Source organism: Ovis canadensis, chromosome 14 (assembly GCF_042477335.2).
Source record: "Ovis canadensis isolate MfBH-ARS-UI-01 breed Bighorn chromosome 14, ARS-UI_OviCan_v2, whole genome shotgun sequence".
NCBI classification, from domain to species: domain Eukaryota; kingdom Metazoa; phylum Chordata; class Mammalia; order Artiodactyla; family Bovidae; genus Ovis; species Ovis canadensis.
In genome coordinates, this window is record NC_091258.1 from 52729658 (window position 1) to 52755302 (window position 25645).

The window sequence follows — 25645 nt, forward strand, 5'->3', positions numbered from 1 at the left end:
CCACATTATTAACTGTTTTGTTAATAGGCTTTTGGTGGTGTGTGTTCAAGTCATCCCCAGATCCAAGGTCATATAGATTCTTTTTTTTATGTTTTCTTTCAGAATTTTTATAGTTTCCTAATTTAAGTTTGTCTGTGGACAATTTGGGGTAAGTTTGGGTGTAAGTTGTAAAGTTTGTCTATATTCATTTCATTGCATGTGTTTTCTAATTAATTACTTGGTGTATAATGTCTAGTTTTCCTAACACCATGTTTTTTCAGGGGACTGTTCATATTGTATGTTCTTGGCCCTATTCTCATGAATTAAGTATCTGCATGTGAGTTTTTTTGCTGGGCTTGCTCTGTATTCTTTTCCTTTATTGCACATCTGTGTTTGTGACAGTTCCACACTGTTATTGTTACCTTGGCTCCATGATATAGTTTGAAGTCGGAGGGAGACTTCTGACTCCCAGCTGTTTTCTTTTTTCTCAGGATTTCTTTGGCTGTTCAGAGTCCTTTGTGGTTCCATACAAATATTAAGATGATTATTTCTAGTTTTATGAAAAAAGCCTTTGAAAATCTGATCAAGAATGCATTGAATCTACAGATGGCTTTGGGTAGAATGGACATTTTAGTAATAGTAATTCTTCCAGTACATGAGCTCAGAATATTTTTCTATTTATTTGTGTCTTCTTTCATTTTTTAAATCAGGGCTTTATAGTTTTCCAAGTACAAGTAGGAGTCTCATATCCTTGGTTAAAATTATCCTAGATTTTTTTTTTCTTTTCTATGAAGTTATAAGTAGGATTGCTTTTTAAATTTATCCTTCTTGTGGTTCGTTATTAGTACATAGAAACTTAGCTGATTTTTATATATTAATTTTATATTTTGCAACTTTATTGAATTTTATTCCAACAATTTTTTTTTAACATGGAGTGAAGTAGAAAATTGTAATTCTAAAATCCCACTGTTGGGCTTTCCTGGTGGTTCAGTGGCTAAAACTCTGCTCTCAATGCAGGGAGTCTAGGCTTGTTCCCTGGTCAAGGAAGTAGATCCCACATGCCACAATTAAGATCCGATGCCTCCAAATAAATTATTTTTTAAATTATTAAAAAAATAAAATCCCATTGTTTCTACTGTATTTCAGGTCATCCATAATACCAAAGACATGGTGACTCCTAATGTAATCTTCTTATGATATGTCTTACTAACATGTGGCCCCTACAAGGCCAGTTAATATCACAACTTTGGTTCAACTGGATCTAGGTAAGTCTCATTTATAACAGAGTTAAGGTCTTCTGTTTTTCTGGCATGGTACTGACATGGTTGTTTTGAAAAGTAAATTACCTTCTAATAATTTCAAACAAAATTTCACAGCAGTAAAAAGTATTCACATTTGCCACTTCATACAGAATACTGTAGTATGTTTCACCCACAATAGAAATTCTCTCCTCAGAATGACACATAACCCTCCAATCAAGAAATTCTGTGGTTCCACATTATAATTTAATCCACAAGCACACTTCAACTTTTAACAGTTGTCCAAATGTGTGAAAATGACTTTTTCTGTTCTGATCCAGTTTTCTTGTTTTGGAATGATTACTTGGATTTTTCCTTATTTTTATAACCTTGATGGATTTAAAGCCTACAAGATGAACATGTGATCTGGGGTGGCCTTTTCTATATGGCTTTTTTTCTACTGAGAACGTTTTCAGTGTTCATCCATATTGTAACAATTATCAGTACTTAATTCACTTTTCTCTATAGTGATTAAAAATATATAACATGACAGTTACCATTTAAACATTTTAAGTGTACAATTCTGTGGCATTATCTGCCTTTATACTGTTGTACAAATATCCTCACCCTCCATTCCAGAACTTTATCTTTCTCAAGTGAAACTCTTTATCTATTAACATGGTGCCCTCAGCCCCTGGAAACGACATTATTTTTTTCTTCTCTGGATATCTGTGTAAGTGGAATTGTACAATATTTGTATTTCTGTGACTGACTTATTTCACTTAGTGTGGTGACTTCAAGCTTCATCCACGTTGTGGCATGTTTGAGAAGTACTTTAAAGGCTGAATCATATCCCATTGTGTTTATTCATTTGTACCATATCTTGTTTTTCATTCATCTGTCAGTGGGTAGTTGAATTCCTTCCACCTTTGTCTCTTGTGAATAATGCTGCTGTGAAATGGTTGTACAAACATCTGTTTCAGTTTCTGCTTTCAAATATTTTGGGTATTTATACTGGAGTGAAATTGATATATTAAGTTTTTAAGGAACTACCATATTGTTTTCCACAGTGAGATTTGTATAGCTTTGCAAAAATCTTCCCAAATGTCTTGCAAAGTAGCTGTATATCCATTTCACCAGCAGTGAAGGATAGTTTGTTGTTCCTCACACTTGCATCAGTTGGTAGTATTATTATTATTATTTTTTTAGTTCAGCAGTTTTAATAGTTGTACAGTACTTCCTCATTGTTTTAATTTGTAATTCCCTAATGGTATGTGATACTGAACATATTTTTATATGCTTGTTTACTATCTTCATTGGCCAAGTAGGTCTCCCTCCTGGTCAGATATAAAGCCATTTCTAATGGGGCTGTTTGTTCTATAGTTGTTCGTATAATTTGAGTACAAATTCTTTATCAGGTAAGTGTTTTGAAATTCGTTTTCTTTCCATTTGTGGCTTGTCATGGAATTTTTGGCTCCGTTTGAGTTTTGAAACCTGGTGGATTCATCACTGACAGGTTTGAGTGGTTGAAGCCTGCACTTCCCAGCAGGCAGAGCCAAGTCTACCTCTCTGACTTTTGAGGTACCTGCATGTTCATCTGGAGGACTTGATTCCATGCAGCTGACAGGAGCTTGGTTGTCTCAGGATTCACCAGGGCTTTGACTTCCAGACTGTGCCTGGCTGAGTTAACTCAGACAGAAGTTCAGTTTCCTCAGGACACACTCACATGTGCAGACAGGAGTTCAGTGTTTTCAAGACCTGCTGGGAGGCACTGCTGTAGGAGTAAAAGGCAAAGAAAAAGTGGGGTGAAGCTTCCTGTATGTGGCTGACTCCTGGGTAGGGGGCAGTGATCCATTCTCAGAGGAGCCAGAAAAGGACTTGATGTGGAAAATTGTGGCTTTTAGGTAATTTTGTGTGTGGTGTGGACAGTTTCCAGTGTCTGTCTTTGGTGGGTAGTATCTAGTTTCCTGGGCATCAGTTTATTGAGGGGACTTGATCCTAATGTATGTCCTTGAGTTTACTTCTGGGTTCTCTGTTCTGTTCCTCTGGTGGGTGTGCCTGTTTTTGTGCCAGTTCCACACTGTTTTGGTTCCTGAAGCTTTGTGGTGTAATTTGAAGTCAGGGAGTAAGTCGACTCCAGCTGTGCTTGTTTAGAATCACTTTGGCTCTTTCAGGTCTTTTTTGGTTCTACACACGTGGTAGAATTGTTAATTCTGTTTCTGTGAAAAATGCCATTTTAATTGTGTTTGAATTGAATGTGTACACTGCTTTGGCTGGAGGAACGTTTTAACAACAGTCTTCCATTGCTCAATCACGGAATATTTTTGTTTATTTCTTCTTCAGCTTCTTTATTACTGTCTTGCAGTTATCATTGTGCAAGTGTTTCATTCACATCACTGGTTAAATTTACACCAAAATTTACATCAAAATTTTATTTTTGATGCAGTTGTAAATGTGATTGTTTTCTTAATTTTTCTTTCTGATACTTCATTAGTGTGTGAAAAACTCAACTGAATTTTGTGTATTACTTTTGTAGCATACAACTTTACTAAATTTATGCATTACTTGTAAATTTTGGAAGTTTGATGTGGAAAATTGTGAATTCAAAAATCTCATTATTTCTACCACATTCTAAGTCATCCACAATACCCAAGACATAGTGGCTACTAATATAATCTTTCCACAGTACCTCTTAATAATATTTGGGTTCCTGTAAGAGTAATCAACTTAACCATTTTAGGAGAGCTGAATGTGGGTAGGGCTTGGCACCTATCATGAAGTTTGATGTCTTAATACCATGTCAGAAAAGTAGATGACGTGTTTGTTTTGAAAAGTTATTTACTTTCCGCTAACTTCAAACATATAGAAAACTTGAAGTAGCAGTATAATGTATTCTTTATCTGTAGGTTCACATTCCCTGGGCTTCCCTGGTAGCTCAGGATATCAGGGATAGGCTACCCACTTCAGTATTCTTGGGCTTCCTTTGTGGCTCAGTTGGTAAAGAATCCACCTGCAATGTGGGAGACCTGGGTTCTATCCCCAGGTTGGGAAGATCCGCTGGAGAAGGGAAGAGCTACCCACTTCAGTATTCTGGTCTGGAGAATTCCATGGAGCGTATAGTCCATGGGGTTGCAGAGACTTGGACATGACTGAGCAACTTTCACTTCACATTTCCCAGTCATCACTGATTTGCCACATAAGCCAGTTTAAATGATAATTTCCTTTGTGTTTTACCCCCAAAAGGGACACTGTCCCAGGGAACACCCCTATAACCCCAGTATGAGAAATCATTATGATTTTTACCTTCTGATACAATCTATAAGCCCACTTCTATCACTTGTCCCAAAGTATGAAAATGTCTTTTTCCATTCTGATCCAGTTTTCTTTTTCTGGAAGTGATCTTGAGACTTTCATTTTCACAACCTTGATGGATTTAAAGCACACAAGACGAGTATGATCTCGGTGGCCTTTTCTATATGGTTTCTTTCTAGGGTATTTTCAGTGTTCATGCATGTTGTAACTTGTGTCAATACTTCAGTCACATTTTCCATTGTGATTAAATCTATTGAACATAACATTAACCAGTTAAACCATTTAAAGTATATAGTTCTATGACATTCACTACATTTTCATTGTTCAAATGTGTCCTCACCATTCATCTCCCATACTTTTTAAGTTTTTCCAAGTGAAACTGCATCCATTAAACATTAACTCCATTTAACCCTTGACAGCTGCATTCTACTGTCTCTGAATTTTACTTCTCTGAATACTTCATAGAAGTAGAATCATATAATATTCATATAATTTTTTATGCCCAAGTTATTTCACTTAGCATAATGACTAAGGCTTATACATGATGTAGCATGTGTTTGAATTTCCTTAGTTTTTAAGGCTAAATAATATACCTTTGTGTATATATCACATTTTGCTTATCAATTCATGTATCATGGACACAGGCTGCTTCCACCTTTTGGAGAGTGTAATGCTGCTATGAATATGGTTGTACAAATATCTGTTTCACTCCATCCTTCAAACCTTTTGGATGTATATCCTGAAGTGGCACTGACAAATCATACATTAATTTATGTTTTTGATGAACCACCATACTGTATTCTTTTCCACAGCAGATGCACCATTTTACTCTATTTCTGTGTATGGCGGAATAATATGGAACTTTATAGACCCACCCTATGTTACTTATCTATTCATCCACTGATGGGTTATTTGAATTATTTCTACCATTAGGCCAATGTCAACAATGCTGCTATGAATGTTCATCTATAAGTTTTTGTTTGAACAATTGTTTTCAGTTCTTTGTGTCATATACCTAGGCATGGAGTTCTTAAACCAAACTCAAATTGTATTTTACCTTTTTTGAAGAAATGCCAAACTATTGTACATATTGTCCACACCATTTTACACTTTCACAAAAAATGTGTAAAGGTTCCATTTTCTCTACATTGTTGCCAAACATCTTTGTTTGTTCTTGATTATGACCATTTATTGTACGTGAATGGATGTCACTTTGTGGTTTTAATTTGCATTTCTATCATAACATGAAAGAAGTATACATAAGAAGGTTTTATTAGAATCTCAAACCTCAGGATACTGCTCAGTAGACATAGCTGTTGTATAACCAAACAGTATTAAACATTCCCCTTAAAACTATTAAATATATTCCCCTTAAACAAATTTTAAAAATCATTAAGCACAAAACACTACACCAAAATTTATTACCGTACACAACCACTTTACTAACCCATAGAAGTGCATGCTCAGTTGTGTCTGGTTCTTTGCAACTTCATGGACTGTAGCCTGCCAGGCTCCTGTGTCCATGGAATTTTTCAGTCTAAAATACCCAAGCCCACAATACATTTGTGAAGGGTTTGAAGAAAAACCTACAAAACTACCAAAATAATACTTAAAGCAAATATAATGTGTGTCATCACTAGTCTTACATGCAATGTAATCATAGCCAATGACTTGAAAAATCGTGTCCCAACTGTAGTAACACTAATGACCAACATTAATTAAATCCCACCCATTAATCAAAATTGTTAACAATGCATTTACTGATCTACTAGCCCTATCAAATAGCTGAGTCAGTCAGATCAGTCACTCAGTCATGTCCAACTCTTTGTGACCCCATGGACTGCAGCACGCCAGGCCTCCCTGTCCATCACCAACTCCCAGAGTTTACTCAAATTCATGTCTACTGAGTCGGTGATGCCATCCAACCATCTCATCCTCTGTCATCCCCTTCTCCTCCTGCCTTCAATCTTTCTCAGCATCAGGGTCTTTTCAAATGAGTCAGCTCTACGCATCAGGTGGCCAAAGTATTGGAGTTTCAGCTTCAACATCAGTCTTTCCAATGAACATTCAGGACTGATTTCCTTTGAAGTCCTGCAAAGAGATCCAAAGGTGGATCTCTTTGCGGTCCAAGGGACTCTCAAGAGTCTTCTCCAACACCACAGTTCAAAAGCATCAATTCTTCGGCATTCAGCTTTCTTTATAGTCCAACTCTCACATCCACACATGACTACTAGAAAAAACACAGCATTGACTAGACAGACCTTTGTTGGCAAAGTAATGTCTGCTTTTTTAATATGCTGTCTAGGTTGGCCATAGCTTTTCTTCCAAGAAGCAAGCATCCTTTAAGTCATGGCTGCAATCACCATCTGCAGTGATTTTGGAGCCCAAAAAAATAAAGTTTGCCACTGTTTCCACTGTTTCTCCATCTATTTGCCATGAAGTGATGGGACCAGATGCCATGATCTTTATTTTCTGAATGTTAGCTTTAACCCAACTCTTTCACTCTCCTCTTTCACTTTCATCAAGAGGCTCTTTAGTTCTTCCTCACTCTTTGCCATAGGGGTGGTGTCATCTGCATATCTGAGGTGATTGATATTTCTCCCAGCAATCTTGATTCCAGCTTGTGCTTCATCCAGCCCAGCATTTCATTATTGCAGCTTTAGCAGTTTTTCACCTATTATTCCTTCATGAAACAGGCTCTAATAGTCCAAAATGGATCTCATCCTGAATGAACAATATCACATTTCATCTATACTATACTACACAATTAAAGATACCTTGAGTACCTTGTTCCTATTTCTAATCTTAATCTTACTAATACTAGTCTCACCTGACCTTCTAGGGTACCCAGAGAGTTATACTCAACCTAATCTCCTCAGTGCTCTCCCTCACATCAAATAAGAATGATATTTTTTATTTTCATATGCAATTCTGTGATCCATTTACAACAAATAGGAGGTGTACTAGCATTAACCCTCTCATTCCTAATTTTATCAGTGGTCCCAATACTTCATATAGTAAAACAACGAAGTATAACATTATAACCTCTTAGCCAGTGTTTATCCTGAGTACTTGTTGCTTTATCCTGAGTTTAAACAAGTTTAAACTTGTTTATCCTGAGTTCAGTTGCTCAGTCATGTCCGACTCTTTACCACCCCATGGACTGCAGCACACCAGGCTTCCCTGCTGCTGCTGCTGCTAAGTCGCTTCAGTTGTGTCCGACTCTGAGACTGCATAGACGGCAGCCCACCAAGCTCCCCGGTCCCTGGGATTCTCCAGGCAAGAACACTGGAGTGGGTTGTCATTTCCTTCTCCAATGCATGAAAGTGAAAAGTGAAAGTGAAGTCACTCAGTCATGTCCAACTCCAACTCTGCAGCCCACCAGGCTCCTCCGCCCTTGGGATTTTCCAGGTAAGAGAACTAGAGTGGGTTGTTATTGCCTTCTCTGCCAGGCTTCCCTGTCCATCATCAATTCCTGGAGCTTGCTCAAACTCGTCCATCTCATCGGTGATTGCCATCCAACCATCTCATCGTCTGTCATCCCCTTTTCTTTTTGCCTTCAATATTTCCTAGCATCAGGGTCTTTTCCAATGAGTTAGTTCTTTGCATCAGGTGGCCAAAGTATTTGTAGGGGATCTATTAACAGCATACTTGTAGGGGACCTCTTAACAGTGACATGAATTGGAAGACAAACTGTCGATTACTCATTTATTATCATTTGACAAAGAGGATCTGTTCTGTATTTTCCTATAATTGTGGTCCTTATACCACTAACAAGCATTATTATAGAGAACCTCCTAAAATGAAGAGTCTTTGTATATTTATTAGTTTGTTCTTCTAAAACAGAAAAGGAAAATAACATTTTTCCCTAAGACTCAAGGAAGATGCTCCAGCCCTCCATCAACACCCAAAGCTGAACTCTACTTCAGCGATTCCCTGAACAACTTGCTTATGGAACATTTTACACTATCTTTAAGTACTGTGTGAGTATTTAAAAATGACATCTAAAAACTAATATTATGGTGTGCTTTGTGCATTTGTGCCCTTCCACTAATGTAAATAAATATATATGTCTTCTCATGCATAGTATATGATATGTATAATCATGAATCATTTATGTATCCTATATATATAAGTATGTACATCAACCTGTTGATATTACATACACATTAACATTTCAACTCACATTAGGTTCCAGTCCCCACAAACATTCACAGGAGTAATTGAAGTGATCAGTATTGCACAGGACATATTTTTTAAATCATGCATATCACATAAAGCTAATCATTCCCAGTCATCATGCTTATCATAATTAATAGGCAGAGCATAATTATCAAGCCATGATAAATCATCAGCTTACCCACAGATGTGCCTCTTTCCTTGTACTAGGCCAATGAACCATGAGGATTTCTATAAATGAACTATATCTGGCATCTGGTTCTTACTTCAAGATTATCTCACTTAAAATCCCCCACTCTTTCCCCTTCAGTAATACACCTCAATAGATTAATGATTAATCAGCCATGCTCACTCGTTTCATGCTTCTGGCATTTTTAAGTTGAGGGGGATGCTGGGACTCAGCTATGGCCATCAGAAGCCTTAACACAGTCAAGAATCTTGTAGCTGAGCTTTGAGAGTGAAGGTGAAAGTCGATCAGTATTGTCCAACTCTTTGCGAACCCCATGGATATACAGTCCATGGAATTCTCCAGGCCAGAATACCAGAGTGAAGTATTCCTTCTCCATGGGATCTTCCTAATCCAGGGATTGAATCCAGGTCTCCCACATTGCAGGTGGATTCTTTACTAGGGAAGCTGAGCGACCAGGGAAGCCCAAGAATACTGGAGTGGGTAGCCTATCCCTCCTCCGGTGGATCTTCCTGACCTAGGAATTGAACCAGGATCTCCGGCATTGCAGGCGGATTCTTTACCAGCTGAGCTACAAGGGAAGCCCTAGTACAAGAAGTAGCTGAGCTTAAATTGAGTATTATTTTCCAACATCATCTATCATAATATGTTACTATGTCAGTGGTCACAGGATACAGAGCAGTTTTACACATACCATACATGCACACTTATATCTACATGCACACTTATATCTGATAAATAGCTGGCCTAACCAAACCCCCACCATCCTCCCACTAATTCTCATACTTTATATACCATTATCACCCTGCCAAATCCCCAAAATAAGTCAAAGCATATAAGATTCTGCTAACTCACCTAACAAATGTACTGCCCTCAATTCACCAACCCAAAGTTAGTTGAACTCCAAACTTGCCTAACTACACCACTGAGTTATTTACATACATAAGGCTTATATAGACAGCCACCTACCTCAACCTGCCATTTACATTCAACAAAATTAAAAGTAAAAATTACATTTTAATGATCATTTTGGAGTTTAACAGGGCTATTTTTGTCACAAGATTTGGCGGTGTTGATTGGGAGCCAGGAGTAACAAATCCTGCAGTGCACAACACATACCTGCCTATGAAAAGTTTTCACAGGCTTTCATACATCTTGATGGACATTCACATAGGTAAAAACTGCTTACAGATGACCTGAATCTAGAGCTTCTTTTTTTTAAATCAGGATAAACACAGTGTATTTTTGCACAGTTTTGACATAGCTGATTCTCCAGAAATGAAACTACTGTGTATGTGTAATCAGGAGATTCTGTGATCAACCATTTTGGATCACACCTTGTAGTTTGTTGAAATACCAATATAAGATACAGCATTATGGCTGTGGACCCCACATGTTCTATATGTAGAGGCAAGTTTTCTGAGGACTTAATAGGCCTACGGGCTTCCCTGGTCGCTCAGATGGTAAAGAATCTGCCCGCAATGCGGGAGACCTCGGTTCAATCCCTGGGTGGGGAAGATCCCCTGGAGAAGGAAATGGCAACCCACTCTAGTACTCTAACCTGGAAAATTCCACGGAAGGAGGAGCCTGGGTAGGCTACAATCCATGGGATCCACAGAGTTGGACACGACTGAGCAATTTCACTATTAGGTCTACAGCAGACTTACCAAACATTTACCTACTGAAATACATACACTTTAAATTATAAATTATTTCTCCTTTATTACATAACATTTCTTTTTAAAGAATAGGTTGTTTATACTGTCTATGATCTTCTAAGCTATTACCTATGAGTTTCATGACAGGGGCTTATAGTGGTCATTAGGAAATATTTGTTTTAAAAAGGGGGCCTTAGGTTTGACATCGTGTGATCAGGGGTCCAGTCCGGAAACTCCCAAATCTGGTTATACCTGCAGCTTTACTATGATAAAGATTTCCGACGCCGGCCCCTGGTTTGGGTCCACCGCTCGCCTCATTCTTGCCTTCCCTATCCCACCTCGAGGAGCACTGCTTTCTTTATTAGATGGATCCGCAGCCGGGAGAAGTCAGGCTAGACTACCCGGGATTCCGCTGCAGGGGGCGGGGCCAGAGCACATCCGAGAAGGAGAGATGCTGCTGCTAGAGAGACTCGGCCGCGGTCTGGTGACGTACTTCCGGCCGCGCCGCGGAGCGGCCAGCTTCGGAGGTGAGTGTGGGCTGCGGGAGGCGGGGGCGGTGCCTGGTCAAAACCTCTGGTTGCGGTTGTGATGCTCCAGTCTCCGTTGAGGTGGATCTCCCGTGTCTGTGGGCTTCTTCCGCTCCTCTTCGCGCCTATTTTAGATTTAGTAGCCGATTACGTTCCGTCGGATAGAAGGCGAAGCCTGGGTTATTGTCACAACCGCGAAGCCGCGAGCAGTTAGCACTTTGGAGAAGATGCTACTGGCCTTTTGGGAGCTTGTGTTGGAGCGGCCAGAGGGTGGAATATTTGCAGAGGTGAAGAGGCCTAAGATACGTGTTGGGTTAGTCCAGGGGCTTTTATCTGTATGTGTTTCAAGTATAAGCTTCATGTGCCTTACTTCCTAACAGGGTGAATCGAGGTCAGTGGGGGAACAGAAAAAGCCAAGCCCCTCCAGGGCACCCGAGAGCGAAAGAAGCCCAGATTTTGGAGGGCACAGTCTTCTGGAGCGATGTTAGTTCCATAAGGTAACCTGGCCCCACCATCTCTGGGGCTGTGGGATGACGATGACCTGGGAATGATTTTTACAATGTGGAATATACTGATTTTCTCAGTCCTAGAATACCCATAAAATAGTTATTGAATTGCTCATTTATACCCTCAGGAAAACAAGTTTACTAAAAATGTAAAGCAGTAATGAAGACATATATATGTGTGTGTGTGTGTGTGTGTGTGTATATTTGAAAAGCTTTTGGAATGTGGTTTGTAGTGTGTTCAAAGGAAAATTTGTGGTCTTAGGTGTTAACTGCCAAATAGGGAAGAATGGAAATAAATTTAAAAATCATACAACCTCAAGAAGGCTTTGGGTACAGGTCTTTTTAGCCTTACAGTATTTAGTTAAAATATTATTTTTCAGAGCCATCACTTCCCATTACTGCTTCAATGCAGTAATGTTGTGGTATGGTTAGGCTCACTTGCTGCTGTTTATAGTTTTTGGAGATTGTCACCCCCATTCCATCCTGGCTCGCTGATTTTTTTATATATATATATGTATGTGTGTATATGTGTGTGTGTATTTTGATATGCAAAGCAGGACTATGGTTAGAAAGAACAAAAAGACACACTCAGTGAGGTGCCATTTCCTGTCACCCCTTCTACTTCTACACCCCAGGTTTCCTTCCACCCTGTTTTCATTCCCTGAGTTGGCTTTCACCGACTTCCCATCCATACCTGAGGCACCTTTTCTCCTTAGTTTCTGGTTTTTCCTTTTATTTCTTTTTGCACAAATCACCAGATATACATATATTATCTTACAGTTCCTTTTTGTTTTATACAAAAGATAGCACAATAGCTTTTGCATGTTGAAAAGTATTTCATATCATATAGATAAGTATATATTTTCAATGTAATTCATGTATTCAGAAGATTGATCTAGCATGGCATCTTTGAAGCATAGTAGTGATGTGAGCACCCATGAAACACTCCAATAAAAAGGAGAATATTGCCAGTATGGCTGCATGTGTTTGTACGCTCCTCCCCACTCCAGCTCCCACTTTCTGTCCCCTAGAGGTACTCTCTTGAATTTTGTGTTACTCATAGCCTTTGCTGTTGTTGTTTAGTTGGTAAGAGTCATGTCTGACTCTTTTGCAGCCCCAAGGACAGTGGCCCTTCAGGCTTCTCTGTACATAGTATTTCCCAGGCAAGAATACTGGAGTGGGTTGGCATTACCTTCTTCGAGGGATCTTCCTGACATAGGGATCGAATCTGATCCTGCATTGCAGGCAGATTCTTTACCACTGAGCCACTAGGGAAATCCATCATTCCCTTACCTATTTTAAAAAATAATTTTATCACGTATACTTGTTTCTGTAAATAATGTGATTAATTCTGTTTGGTTTTGAGTTTTATGAAGGTAGTGTCATGGTGTCTGTAAGTCTTCTGGGCAAGTCTTCTGAGACTTGCCTAACTCAGTATTATGATCCTAAATTCATCCAGATTGTATATGTTGCTGAGTCATTCATTTTTGCTACTGGGTGATGTTCCATTGTAAAAATGTATGACAGCTTGTTTTGCTGAAAGTCTTCACTTCATCTCAGGGTCAAAGGATTTGTTAACAAAATAAGCCCCTTGTTACATACAAGTAAACAATAGCAATATTTATTAGAGAATTATATAGCTTACTTTTAATATACTAACATTAAAAGAAAAGAGAAACAGCAGAGGATACATCACCAAATTGGGTTTTGACCAACGTCCAGACTCAAACAGCCCTGGGTCCCGTGTCACAGCACATCTGGAGTCCCAATTGGGAAAAGGTCCCAGGCAGGGCATCCTCTTCATGGGTGAGACTTCAAAGATTGCAGTTTGGGTTCTCCTTTATGATCCAGGAAGCAAACTGATATCATTGTCAATCTGAGCAAAAGTGCAGCACTGGTAGTATGTTAATTTTTTTTTTTACAATGCTGTTTGCTTTGTTCTGCAAATCTTGGAATGTTGCTAAGTCTGGGAGTGTTTGGCCAGACCTCCTCCAGGGACTTAACAGTTTCCAAGATCTGCTCCCTATCTGTCTATTGTGTTTCTCTTCTGACACTCAAGAGCAGGTGTGGCTGGTACCCACAGCAGTAGTCAGGGCAGTGTGCAGGTGGGTCAGAAGCAAGGTCAGAGGCCTGCTGTGCTTTGTCTCTGAAGCCTAAACAAGACTATGTATTTAATTTCCGTAACACTGCTTATTCATGTATTCTCAGTGGACAGGTAAGGTGTTTCCAATTATTTTGTTACTAAAATACTGCTGATAATGAATAATTTTGTATGTATATCACCTACATATGAGAGGTTCCCTAGGGTATTAGTTTTAAAATTTAGGCGTGAATGTTGAATTTTATCAAACATGTTTGACATCCACTAAGATGGAGAGTATGTTTTTATTTCTTTATTAATGTGAAAAGTATAACCTGTATGCCAATATTGAACTTTACTTGTGTTCATGGGATGTTCCCTCTTAGTCATGATGTCCCATTAATAAACTAGTACTAACTTATTTTGCTGGTATCTGTTACTGTTTAAATAGTGTTAGAATTATTCATTTCTCAAAGATTTGAAAGGATTTGCCCATGATATATAAGGACTCAGAGTTTTGTGAGAGTTCACTCTTTACTGGGTCTGTAAACAATTAGGTAAAAGTAATCATGGGTTATGGAGAAAACGTTATGTAATAAAATTGGTAGAACCTTTTGTAGTTTAGCATTCCTTAAAAGCAGAACATTGGATAGAGGCTTGTGGACGGGCTGTTTATTTGGAAATTTAGTCCTGGGACAGAGGTAAAGACAAGGGGAGTGAAATGGAGAAGGAGGGACCAACACAAGGATGCGTTGCCAGGCTGGTCTCAATGGGAGAGTGGTGCTCTGACTACAGGGTCTTTGAAGAGCCTTGGAGTCTCATGGCTGCCCACCTGGGAGACTAAAGGGGAAAGTGTTTATCCACTGACCTCTATCTGCTGTTGGTCAAGGGTGGCATCACAGACTTTAACTCCCCTGTCCTTCAAGACCCAGTGGATGTGTGCAGATGTCCTACACAGGGCAGAGAAGCCCCAGGGCAGGAGCCACAACCATGTGTGGTATAGACCTTTGAGGAAGCATTGCTAGGTTGTACTTGTGCAAAGCTGGTCAAAGCCTCTGGAACTGGACTAAGAGTGGACAAGAGGATTTGGTAAGGTGCATAAGGTATCTCTTACAGAGCTAGAGAAACAAATTTTACAAAGCAGAGCTTAGGGGGACACATGTGCACTCATGCATTCATGTCGATATATGGCAAAAACCAACACAATATTGTAATTATCCTGCAATTAAAATGAATTAATTAATTTTAAAAAAGAGCTTAATTAAAAAGTAGAAAAGGAAGTGGTGTTCAAAATTAAAAAGCTGGTTGTTTAAAAATAAAACAGAGTTAACATAGTTAAACCACAATTCAGCCTAATGTTTTTAGTCTGCCTGGGTTGCCATAACAAAACACCGTACACTGTTTACTTAAACAACAGAAAGTGATTTCTCTTAATTTTGAAGGCTAGAAGTCCAAGATCAAGGTACAAGATAATTTGATTCTTGGTAAGGATTCTTTTTCATTACAGATGGCTGCTTCTCACTTGTGTCCTCACATGGCAGAGACAGAGAGCTCTGGAGTCTCTTCCTTTTCTTAGGGCACTGGCTCTATCAGATTATGACCTTGTTTGACCTCATTATGTCTTCATGAGTCCTGTCTCCAAATATAGTCACATTGGAAATTACAGCTTCAACATTCAAATCTTGAGGGGAGACACTCAGTCCATAACATTAACTAAAGCTAAAAGGTCTCGAGAACACATATATCAAAAGAAGTAGGAAAAGCAGAGAAGCTTCAGGTATGGAAGAAAATGAAAAAACAAAAACAAAACAAAACAAAAAAACACAAGCCAGTGTTTCCCATAATCCTATACTCGTTAAAATTCTGGAAGACATGGACAATATTTTAAGAAAATAGAACATCTCAAGACTGACTTTGGAATCAGTAAAAATCAGGAAATAACCAGTCCATGTTTGTGTGTACAGTATATGTCAGAACTGTAAAAATCCCAGAGTTCCTGGCAGTGAGCATCGATGTCACGGCTGGGAGGACGCCTGGGCACAGAACCATTGAACAGATCACTCCTTTCATTTGGAATATAATGAACAAGGAGTGCTAGGCCATGGGACCCTGGATAGTATAGTGACTCCCTCTCTCAGGCAGCTGAGGCCTTGGCTTCTTTGCCATCAGAAGCCTGGAAGGTATGAGGAGCCAGCCTGGTGTATCACTTGCAGCCCAGCATCCTCATCGTAATGCTGGGCTGGGCAGGAGCCTAACTTCCAAGATCTGTACAGAGATATCAGTACCCCTGAGGGCTCTCAGCTGTATGGGGGAACAGGCACATGGGAGAGAGCGGCTATACCTTTCTCTATGAACTGCCTACCTGGAGCCTGACTCTGAGGCCTCTGTATGGGGGCTGCAGCCTCTCTATCTTGGCTTCTCTTGTAAAATAGAAGGGGCAGCTCCTTTAGAGAAAGACAAATAAGCCCAAGACCTTGGGAATGTTCTATCCCTTGAGCTGAACTGTTGCTACATGAGTCTTTGTTTTAGTATTCTTCAGGCTCTACCTGCATTTTATGTACACACTTTTGTGTGCACAGTATATGTCAGAATTGTAAAAATCCCAGAGTTCCTGGCAGTGAGCATCGATGTCATGGCTGGGAGGACCCCGGGCACAGAACCATTGAACAGATCATTCCTTTCTTACCATGGCAGGTAGCTTCTGCTCGCACCTCTGTCTGGATGCTGGCTGCCTGTGTCTCAAACCTTCTGTGAGGGGCTATATGGTTCCTGATGGGGGTGACTTCTCTTGTACTTGTTCCCCTGTTTTCCCTCAGCTCCAGTCCTCCTCTGAGAGGGAGATCAGGTGATGGCAGCCATGCTTCTGACATCCTGGCCCCAGGTGAGCTGTGGGTCCTTCATCTCTTCCTCTGAGCAGTTTCACATTGAAGAAAACTGAGAAGGGAAGCTGGTGAGCCTTGCTGTGAAAGCTGGAGGGGCCCTCCATGCTTCTGCCTGCTGGGCTGGAGCTTGTGGAAAGATGGGTGATGTGGAGGGATGGGGTCCAGAGACCAGGAAAGGAAGGACACGAGTGAGGGGAAGGCAGAGGTATAGTGTTCTGCATAGTGGTTTGTCTTGCTCTACCAGCAGAGGGCTCTGGTGAATAAGAGAAGTGGAAGCTGCCTGTGAATGGAGGAAAATAGCAGAGGACTAGGATTCCAGGAAGGGGAATCTAGATAAAGAGGGATAGCAGGACCAGATCCACATAAAGGTGGTTATGCCTATAATTCCAGGGCAAGCAGAAGATGAGAGTGGGGTCAAGTGAAGGAAAAAAGAAAGGATGTACTGTGGGGTGGGATGTCTCACTGTGTCCTGGAGAGGCTTTCAGGGTTTGGGGTGCAGTGGTCAAAGTTTAGTTCTCTGTTAAGAGCTGTGGGTACTCTCCCCCAGAATAACAAGCAAACAGAATTTTCCATACAATTTCAGGGATTTCATGGCCTCTTGATGCTCATCCATGGACCTCCATGGACTGTCAGTTCAGTTCAGTCGCTCAGTTGTGTCTGACTCTTTGCAACCTCATGAATCGCAGCACACCAGGTCTTCCTGTCTATCACCGACTTCAGGAGTTCACCCAAACTCATGTGCATCGAGGCGGTGATGCCATCCAGCCATTTCATCCTCTGTCGTCCCCTTTTCCTCCTGCCCCCATTTCCTCCCAGCATCAGGGTCTTTTCCAGTGAGTCACCTCTTTGCATAATTTGGGAATAGTCATAGTCACAGTGACTCTAGTTATACCATTTGAAGCTTACTATACTGCAGCCACCATACTAAGCACTTTACATGGATCACTCAGTCCTGACTACAGCGCTGGGAGATAGGCACTGTGTTGTGTTCATTCTGCCACAAGAGAAACAAAAGGCAAAGAGGATCGAAGTGACATGTCCACAGTCACCCAGGCATTGCATGACTCTTTACTGTTCAGCCCTGTGTCACATGTGGGACCATAATGTAGTCAGATTTCTTACGGCTATATAGGGAATAGTTTTGAGGGGAGATTTGAAAGCAGAGTGACCACTTCAGAAAAAGACCCATCAGTCTAGGTGATGTAGGCTTCTTTAAGACAAGTGGTTGCTAAAGAGGAGGATGCTTAACATAATTCAGGTAATGCTTAACATAAAAATCTCTAGGACAGTGAGTCAAAGGATTGGGGTGGGGTAAAGGAGGGAGGATCCAGGAATGAATCACCAGGTTTCTTTTTTATGCGGATTATGGGGGGAGACACCAGCTGAGATTTGAATTCAGGAGGAAGCACCGGTTGTCGGATAAAGTGGGTGGTGGCTGGTGTTGAGGGCATTTCATTTTGTACTGGGAAGTTATTTGACTTATCCAGGTCACACAGTGAGTGACTCACAGAAATGCTCACAGATTGGACTAGAATTGATGGGTTGGCTGCTACTGCTAAGTCGCTTCAGTTGTGTCCGACTCTGTGCGACCCCGTAGACGGCAGCCCACCAGGCTCCCCCTTCCCTGAGATTCTCCAGGTAAGAACACTGGAGTGGGTTGCCATTTTGGACGCACCTATAGGCTTTGCACTCCTGGCCTTGAGGTCTTGCCTTCTGCGCCCAGCTTACTGCACCTTGCCCTCACCCTCAAGCCAGCTCCAAAGCATATCCATGGCTTCTATCACATCCACCCCCACCTGCCACAGATTTCTATCATGCTCCCTCTATGAGAGGATGCACAGCCTCTGCTCCAGCACCTCCAGCAGAGGAAGCTCAGTGCTGCCGAGATCAGCTGGGCAGCATCGGGGTGGAGAGTAGGGTAAGAGGAGGCTGCCCATTCTGCTTCCAAATGGGTTTCACTGAAAGCCTGTTTTCTGTTACCCTCTCCCATTCAAGCCTCATCTTGTCCAACTTCACCCAAGACTTCACTGTCTCTCCAAGGAGGTTTGGGAGAGAAGAAAGTTCACCATCTTTTCAGTTACTCCTCTGTATCACTCCACACTCAGCACAGACTCCTTCCTCAGCCTTCTGAAACACCGTTGGGGCACACCAGCGACAATCTGCCTCTCAACTATTCTCTTTCTTGCCTGGAGAATCCGAGGGACGGGAGAGCCTGGTGGGCTGCCGTCTGTGGGGTTGCACAGAGTCGGACACAACTGAAGCGACTTAGCAGTAGCAGCCAACCCATCAACCATTCTAGCCCAATCTGTGAGCATTTCTGTGAGTCACTCACTGTGTGACCTGGATAAGTCAAATAACTTCCCAGTACAAAATGAAATGCCCTCAACACCAGCCACCACCCACTTTATCCGACAACCGGTGCTTCCTCCTGAATTCAAATCTCAGCTGGTGTCTCCCCCCATAATCCGCATAAAAAAGAAACCTGGTGATTCATTCCTGGATCCTCCCTCCTTTACCCCACCCCAATCCTTTGACTCACTGTCCTAGAGATTTTTATGTTAAGCATTACCTGAATTATGTTAAGCATCCTCCTCTTTAGCAACCACTTGTCTTAAAGAAGCCTACATCACCTAGACTGATGGGTCTTTTTCTGAAGTGGTCACTCTGCTTTCAAATCTCCCCTCAAAACTATTCCCTATATAGCCGTAAGAAATCTGACTACATTATGGTCCCACATGTGACACAGGGCTGAACAGTAAAGAGTCATGCAATGCCTGGGTGACTGTGGACATGTCACTTCGATCCTCTTTGCCTTTTGTTTCTCTTGTGGCAGAATGAACACAACACAGTGCCTATCTCCCAGCGCTGTAGTCAGGACTGAGTGATCCATGTACAATTGAATAAGACAGATCCTGGTAGAGAATAGTTGAGAGGCAGATCGCTGCCGCTGTGTCCCAAAGGTGTTTCAGAAGGCTGAGGAAGGAGTCTGTGCTGAGTGTGGAGTGATACAGAGGAGTAACTGAAAAGATGGTGACCTTTCTTCTTTCCCAAACCTTGGAGAGACAGTGAAGTCTTGGGTGAAGTTGGACAAGATGAGGCTTGAATGGGAGAGGGTAACAGAAAACAGGCTTTCAGTGAAACCCATTTGGAAGCAGAATGGGCAGCCTCCTCTTACCCTACTCTCCACCCTGATGCTGCCCAGCTGATCTGGGCAGCACTGAGCTTCCTCTGCTGGAGGTGCTGGAGCAGAGGCTGTGCATCCTCTCATAGAGGGAGCATGATAGAAATCTGTGGCAGGTGGGGGTGGATGTGATAGAAGCCATGGATATGCTTTGGAGCTGGCTTGAGGGTGAGGGCAAGGTGCAGTAAGCTGGGCGCAGAAGGCAAGACCTCAAGGCCAGGAGTGCGAAGCCTATGGGTGGGTCCAGTGCTGCTTCAGCCAGTGAGGGGTGTGGTAGCTTAACTGAAAGAAAGCAATTGCATTAGGAGAACTCAGCCATGTGAATTTATTTTCTCATTTCAACTTAATGTCATCTTTTGTAAGTATGAAATATGGCATGAGGTTTCTCTGCTGTGAGCCAGATATGCCATGCCTTACATTCCAGGTATATTTTGTAAATATTTTCCCCTGTTACCTCTGTGCTCTCCACAAGCGCCTCCTCAAGCCCTCATACTGCCCTCTGCCCCTCACCTAGGGCATGAGCCATGGAATTGGCCGTAGGGCAGCAGGAACCTGTTGTTTCAGAAGTCGGTGACCTTCGAGGATGTGGCTGTGTACTTCACCCAGACGGAGTGGGATGGCCTGTCCACTGCACAGAGGGCCCTGTACAGGGATGTGATGCTGGAGAATTATGGGAATGTGGCTTCCCTGGGTAAGCACTTTCTCCCCCGGGGCTCAGACTGCTTATTAGGGTTTCCTGGCTTCCTTTCCCTTTACTGGTTGCAAGGGGGCTTCTGGTAATCCTTTACAGAGTAGGAACCCAGGAGCTGATTCCTAATCCCCTAGACCCAGGGGTTGCTGGGAAGGATGGACCCTAAGCCCTTTTGGGGCCAATATAGGACTCTGCTGGGACTGGCATGCACTCTTGATTCACCCTATAGGCTGTTCTGAATACAGAGAGGAAAAAAAGTAACTTCCTGTTCTGTGGTATTACCTTCAGGTTCCCCCTCACCCAACCTGCATCTCTTGAGTCTTTCTAGGAATCTCAGTGTACTTGGAATATTATTTAGGCCATGGTCAAAAAATGGTATCTGTCCCTTTAGGCAGAATGTCTCTATTTGCCCTGCATGAAGTGTCTCAGTCTGGCCCTGCCCAAATCCTCCCACATCTTCTCAAGCTTCTGCCTCCCACCCCACCCTACACATACACTTCCTACCCACCCACCCCACCCCCTTTCCCATAGTTCTTAGGCACAGGACCCCCCTAGGGCTCGTTCTTTCTCTCCCCATTACTGACACAATCTGAGAAGAGGTTTAGGAAATCAGCTGTGGGAGATTATTCATCTGCCTTTCCTTTTTCCTTTCCCTGAAACAGGATTTCCCCTTCTCAAACCTGCTGTGATCTCACAACTGGAGGGAGGAGGTGAACTGGAGGGCCCATCTTCACTGGCCTCTGGAGCAGGCACGGGCCCCCAGGGCCTCTGGACTGGTAAGGGAGGCACACATTGCCCTTATGCTGGAAAGTAGTTTAACCCTTTAGGAAGAAAGTCAACTTTAGCAACATAGAAGCATGCCATGTTTCTTGGCCACGTGTACAGAGTAACATTTAAATAAATTTTGATTTCTAGAGATAGGAACATTTGAGACCTTTCTGTTTTTGTAGTTTGCTATTTCTTTATAATTCCAAGAACAGATCTTTTTTCGAATGCTTCATTCTAATTCTTTTCAATCCTAATTTTGTTATTCTATCTTTCTGAAACAAAAGGAATGGATTCAGTACTTCTTTGGGTCCTTGCTATTTTCTATGCACTATCCACTTAATATGAAGGATACAGAATTAAGTCTTTTAACCTAGGCTTTGGAGTAGACTTTCTCAGATCCAGTCCTAACTGTGCTACTTCATAGTTGTGTGACTTTGAGCAGGTCTGTTATTTGTCTTCTCTAAATCCGCTGGATCATGGAAAAAGCAAGAGAGTTCCAGGAAAACATCTATTTCTTCTCTGTTGACTATGCCAAAGCCTTTGACTGTGTGGATCACAATAAATTGTGGAAAATTCTGAAAGAGATGGGAATACCAGACCACCTGACATGCCTCTTGAGAAATCTGTATGCAGGTCAGGAAGCAGCAGTTAGAACTGGAAACGGAACAACAGACTGGTTCCAAATAGGAAAAGGAATACGTCAAGGCTGTATATTGTCACCCTGCTTACTTAACTTATATGCAGAGAACATCATGAGAAACTCTGGACTGGAAGAAACACAAGCTGGAATCAAGATTGCCAGGAGAAATATCTATAACCTCAGATATGCAGATGACACCACCCTTATGGCAGAAAGTGAAGAGGAACTAAAAAGCCTCTTGATGAAAGTAAAAGAGGAGAGTGAAAAAGTTGGCCTAAAGCTCAACATTCAGAAAATGAAGATCATGGCATCCAGTCCCATCACTTCATGGGAAATAGATGGGGAAACAGTGGAAACAGTGTCAGACTTTATTTTGGGGAGCTCTAAAATCACTGCAGATGGTGATTGCAGCCATGAAATTAAAAGACGCTTATTCCTTGGAAGAAAAGTTATGACCAACCTAGATAGTATATTCAAAAGCAGAGACATTACCTTGCCAACTAAGGTCCGTCTAGTCAAGGCTATGGTTTTTCCTGTGGTCATGTATGGATGTGAGAGTTGGACTGTGAAGAAGGCTGAGTGCCGAAGAATTGATGCTTTTGAACTGTGGTGTTGGAGAAGACTCTTGAGTCCCATTTGCTTCCTAGTGCTGTCAATACTTGCCATCCCTTGTTGCCACATGTTGGATTCTGTGCCTTTTCCTTCTTAAGCAGTTTCTATTTTTATTAACAGAAACTGCAAAGTGTAGTAAAATATGATGTGATAGAAGGAATGTTGATCTGGCAGATAAGACCTAGAATCTTGTCCCACTGCTGTTATTCTTAACCTTCTTGTTATTGGCTATTGGTTTAGAGACTGGTGATCTTTAAAAATCATTACTTTACTATTTGTAATATTTGCACATGCTCAAAACAGTACAAAAAGTGCATAAGTGGAAGCAGTGGGGAAGTTTCCCAAAATTCCTGTGCCAGTTTGTTCAGTGTCTTGTGTATTCTTGCAGGAGATTTCTAGCCATATTCAAATTGACGTATGTTGGCCCTTTTCACTTTCTGTACACAAATGGAAGATATTTTACATACCATATCTCAAGTTGTTTTTCCAGTAAACAATGTATCTGACATCTTTTCACATCAGCACACATGGGTTTATTTCATTTTTTTAAATAAGTATATATTATTCCAGTTTTAGATTCTTTGGCCCAATCTGGTGATTTTAAAGAGCGCTCTCGATTACTTTGATCATGTATTCTGTCACAGTTCTTTTTCTTTTTTTAAACATGGTTCTTACATGATATTTTATGTTTTGTTTTTTATATTAGATATTGATATCCAGACTGACAATAATTTGACAGAAGAAATGTATGAAGAAAAATATAATATATCACATGAACTTCAGAGGAACTCTTTTCAGGAAACAGACTTTTCAGAAACCTATATCCTAGAGAAAAAGCAGGAGGTCCACTCAGTAGGAAGTGTGAAGAAAGAAAACAGCAATGTCATTGACGGGATGGTGAAAGACAGTACTAGCCCAATGGAGGAGTGTTTCTTTAGTCAGAGTCCAAATTTGAATCAGTGTCATACCATCTCCACTGGAGAGCAGCCCCCTGAGTGTACAGGACGGGAGAAAGCCTTCAGCTTTGACACAAAACTTACTCAACAGGAAATAATTAATTCTGGGGAAAGACCTTTTAAATGTGAAGAATTAATGGAAAACTTTAGCTATAATTCTCAACTTAATCAGGGTCAAGATAGCTACACTGGAGAGAAGCCCCATCAGTATAAGGAGTGTGGCAAAGCCTTTAGCATCAGTGCAAAATTAATTTGGCATCAAAGACTTCACAGTGGGGAGAAGCCCTTCAAATGTGTAGAGTGTGGTAAAAGCTTCAGTTACAGTTCCCATTATATTACACATCAGACAATCCACAGTGGGGAGAAGCCCTATCAGTGTAAGGTGTGTGGAAAAGCCTTCAGTGTTAACGGGAGTCTCAGTAGGCATCAGAGAATCCATACAGGAGAGAGGCCCTATCAGTGCAAGGACTGTGGGAGCAGCTTTAGCTGCAGTTCTGCGTATATCATACATCAGAGAATCCACACTGGAGAGAAACCTTATGAGTGTAATGACTGTGGGAGAGCTTTCAATGTTAATGCAAAATTAATTCAACATCAGCGGATCCACACTGGAGAGAAACCTTATGAATGTACTGAGTGTGGGAGAGGCTTCAGGTGCAGTTCCCAGCTTAGGCAGCATCAGAGCACCCACACTGGAGAGAGGCCCTTTCAGTGTAAGGAGTGTGGAAAGGCCTTTAGTAGTAATGCAAAACTCATTCAGCATCAAAGAATTCACACAGGGGAGAAACCCTATGAGTGTACTGAATGTGGAAAAGCCTTTGGCGTCAAAGGGAAATTAATCCAGCACCAGAGAATCCACACGGGTGAGAAACCCTATGAGTGTAAAGAATGTGGCAAAACCTTCAGGTGTAACTCCCAGCTTCGGCAGCATCTGAGAATCCACACCGGGGAGAAGCCCTATGAGTGTAATGAGTGTGGAAAGGCCTTCAACGTTAATGCAAAGTTAATGCAGCATCAGAGGATTCACACTGGGGAGAAACCCTTTGAATGTAATGAGTGTGGGAAATGCTTTACTTCTAAAAGAAACCTACTTGATCATCACCGAATCCACACTGGAGAAAAGCCCTACCAATGTAAGGAATGTGGGAAAGCCTTTAGCATCAATGCCAAACTAACTAGGCATCAGAGAATACACACTGGGGAGAAACCTTTCAAATGTATGGAATGTGAGAAAGCATTCAGCTGTAGTTCTGACTATATTGTGCATCAGAGAATCCATACTGGAGAGAAACCCTTTCAGTGTAAGGAGTGTGGAAAAGCCTTCCATGTTAATGCTCATTTAATTCGGCATCAAAGAAGCCACACTGGAGAGAAACCCTTCAGATGTGTGGAGTGTGGCAAAGGCTTCAGCTATAGTTCTGACTGTATTATACATCAGACGGTACATACTTGGAAGAAACCCTTTGTGTGTAATGTGTGTGGGAAAGCCTTCAGGTTTAGCTTCCAACTTAGTCAGCATCAGAGCATCCACAGTAAAGAAAAGTCTTAATGAAAGGGATGTAGAAAATTGTCAGCATTAATGCTGAACTGGATCAAGTGTCCTCAGATTCACCGTGGTGGAAAACCCTGAAAGGGAAATTAATATGGCCGAGTCTTCATAGGGAAACAAATCTTTTTCATTTTACTCAATTTTAAATCAAGAATGATGACCAGTTTTCAAATAACATCCAAAAATAAATAGTTTGGTTTATACCAACAACCAATAGAAAATATAATGAAGGAAAATATTCCATTCCCAATAGCATCAAGAAGAGTCAATTTTCTGGGTATAAACGTATTATGTAGGACTTATGTGGAGACATTACAGATCTTCACTGAGGGCCACAGAAGGGAAGTAAAGTGGAAGAGAGCAATACTTCCTTCTTAGATAGAAAAACTCTTTAACTACTTACCTAAATTAATTTATTGCCCTTTAATTTTTGACAACAAGCATGTATCAGTTTGTAAAGAGGTATAACAATAAAGCTTTCCTTAAGGGAAAAATATGAATAAATCTTTTTATTTTCATGCAATGGAGAAAACCTTTCTAAGCATCAGATGAAAGCTAGAAACCAACCATGAGGGAAAATACTGATAAATTGACTTTTCAAAATTGAATCTTTATGCTTTTGTTTTGAATAACTCCAAATAAAAGATAAAGCACCAAAAGTGGAAATAAATTTGTAAAATTTGTGTTATTAACATGTAGT

The 25645-nt window shown here is 41.2% G+C and overlaps 1 protein-coding gene across 11 annotated transcripts; it reads left to right on the forward strand.

Moving 5' to 3' along the window:
* The first annotated feature begins 102 nt into the window (after window positions 1-102).
* On the forward strand, window positions 103-25615 carry ZNF23 (zinc finger protein 23). Of its 11 annotated transcripts, XM_069548955.1 has the most exons (8): window positions 103-148; window positions 1126-1244; window positions 10919-11080; window positions 11461-11577; window positions 16483-16547; window positions 20294-20420; window positions 21083-21196; window positions 23147-25615. In XM_069548955.1, exons 5-8 carry the CDS (start codon window positions 16515-16517, stop codon window positions 24943-24945), a joined length of 2073 nt encoding a protein of 690 aa, XP_069405056.1. In that variant the 5' UTR covers window positions 103-148; window positions 1126-1244; window positions 10919-11080; window positions 11461-11577; window positions 16483-16514; the 3' UTR covers window positions 24946-25615. The 11 variants fall into 11 exon arrangements, with proteins under 11 accessions (XP_069405056.1, XP_069405062.1, XP_069405064.1 ...); XM_069548961.1 differs by lacking the exons at window positions 103-148; window positions 1126-1244 and adding an exon at window positions 17132-17381 and having other exon boundaries at window positions 9595-11080; window positions 20244-20420; XM_069548963.1 differs by lacking the exons at window positions 103-148; window positions 1126-1244 and adding an exon at window positions 17132-17381 and having other exon boundaries at window positions 9595-11080.
* Window positions 25616-25645: the final 30 nt, after the last annotated feature.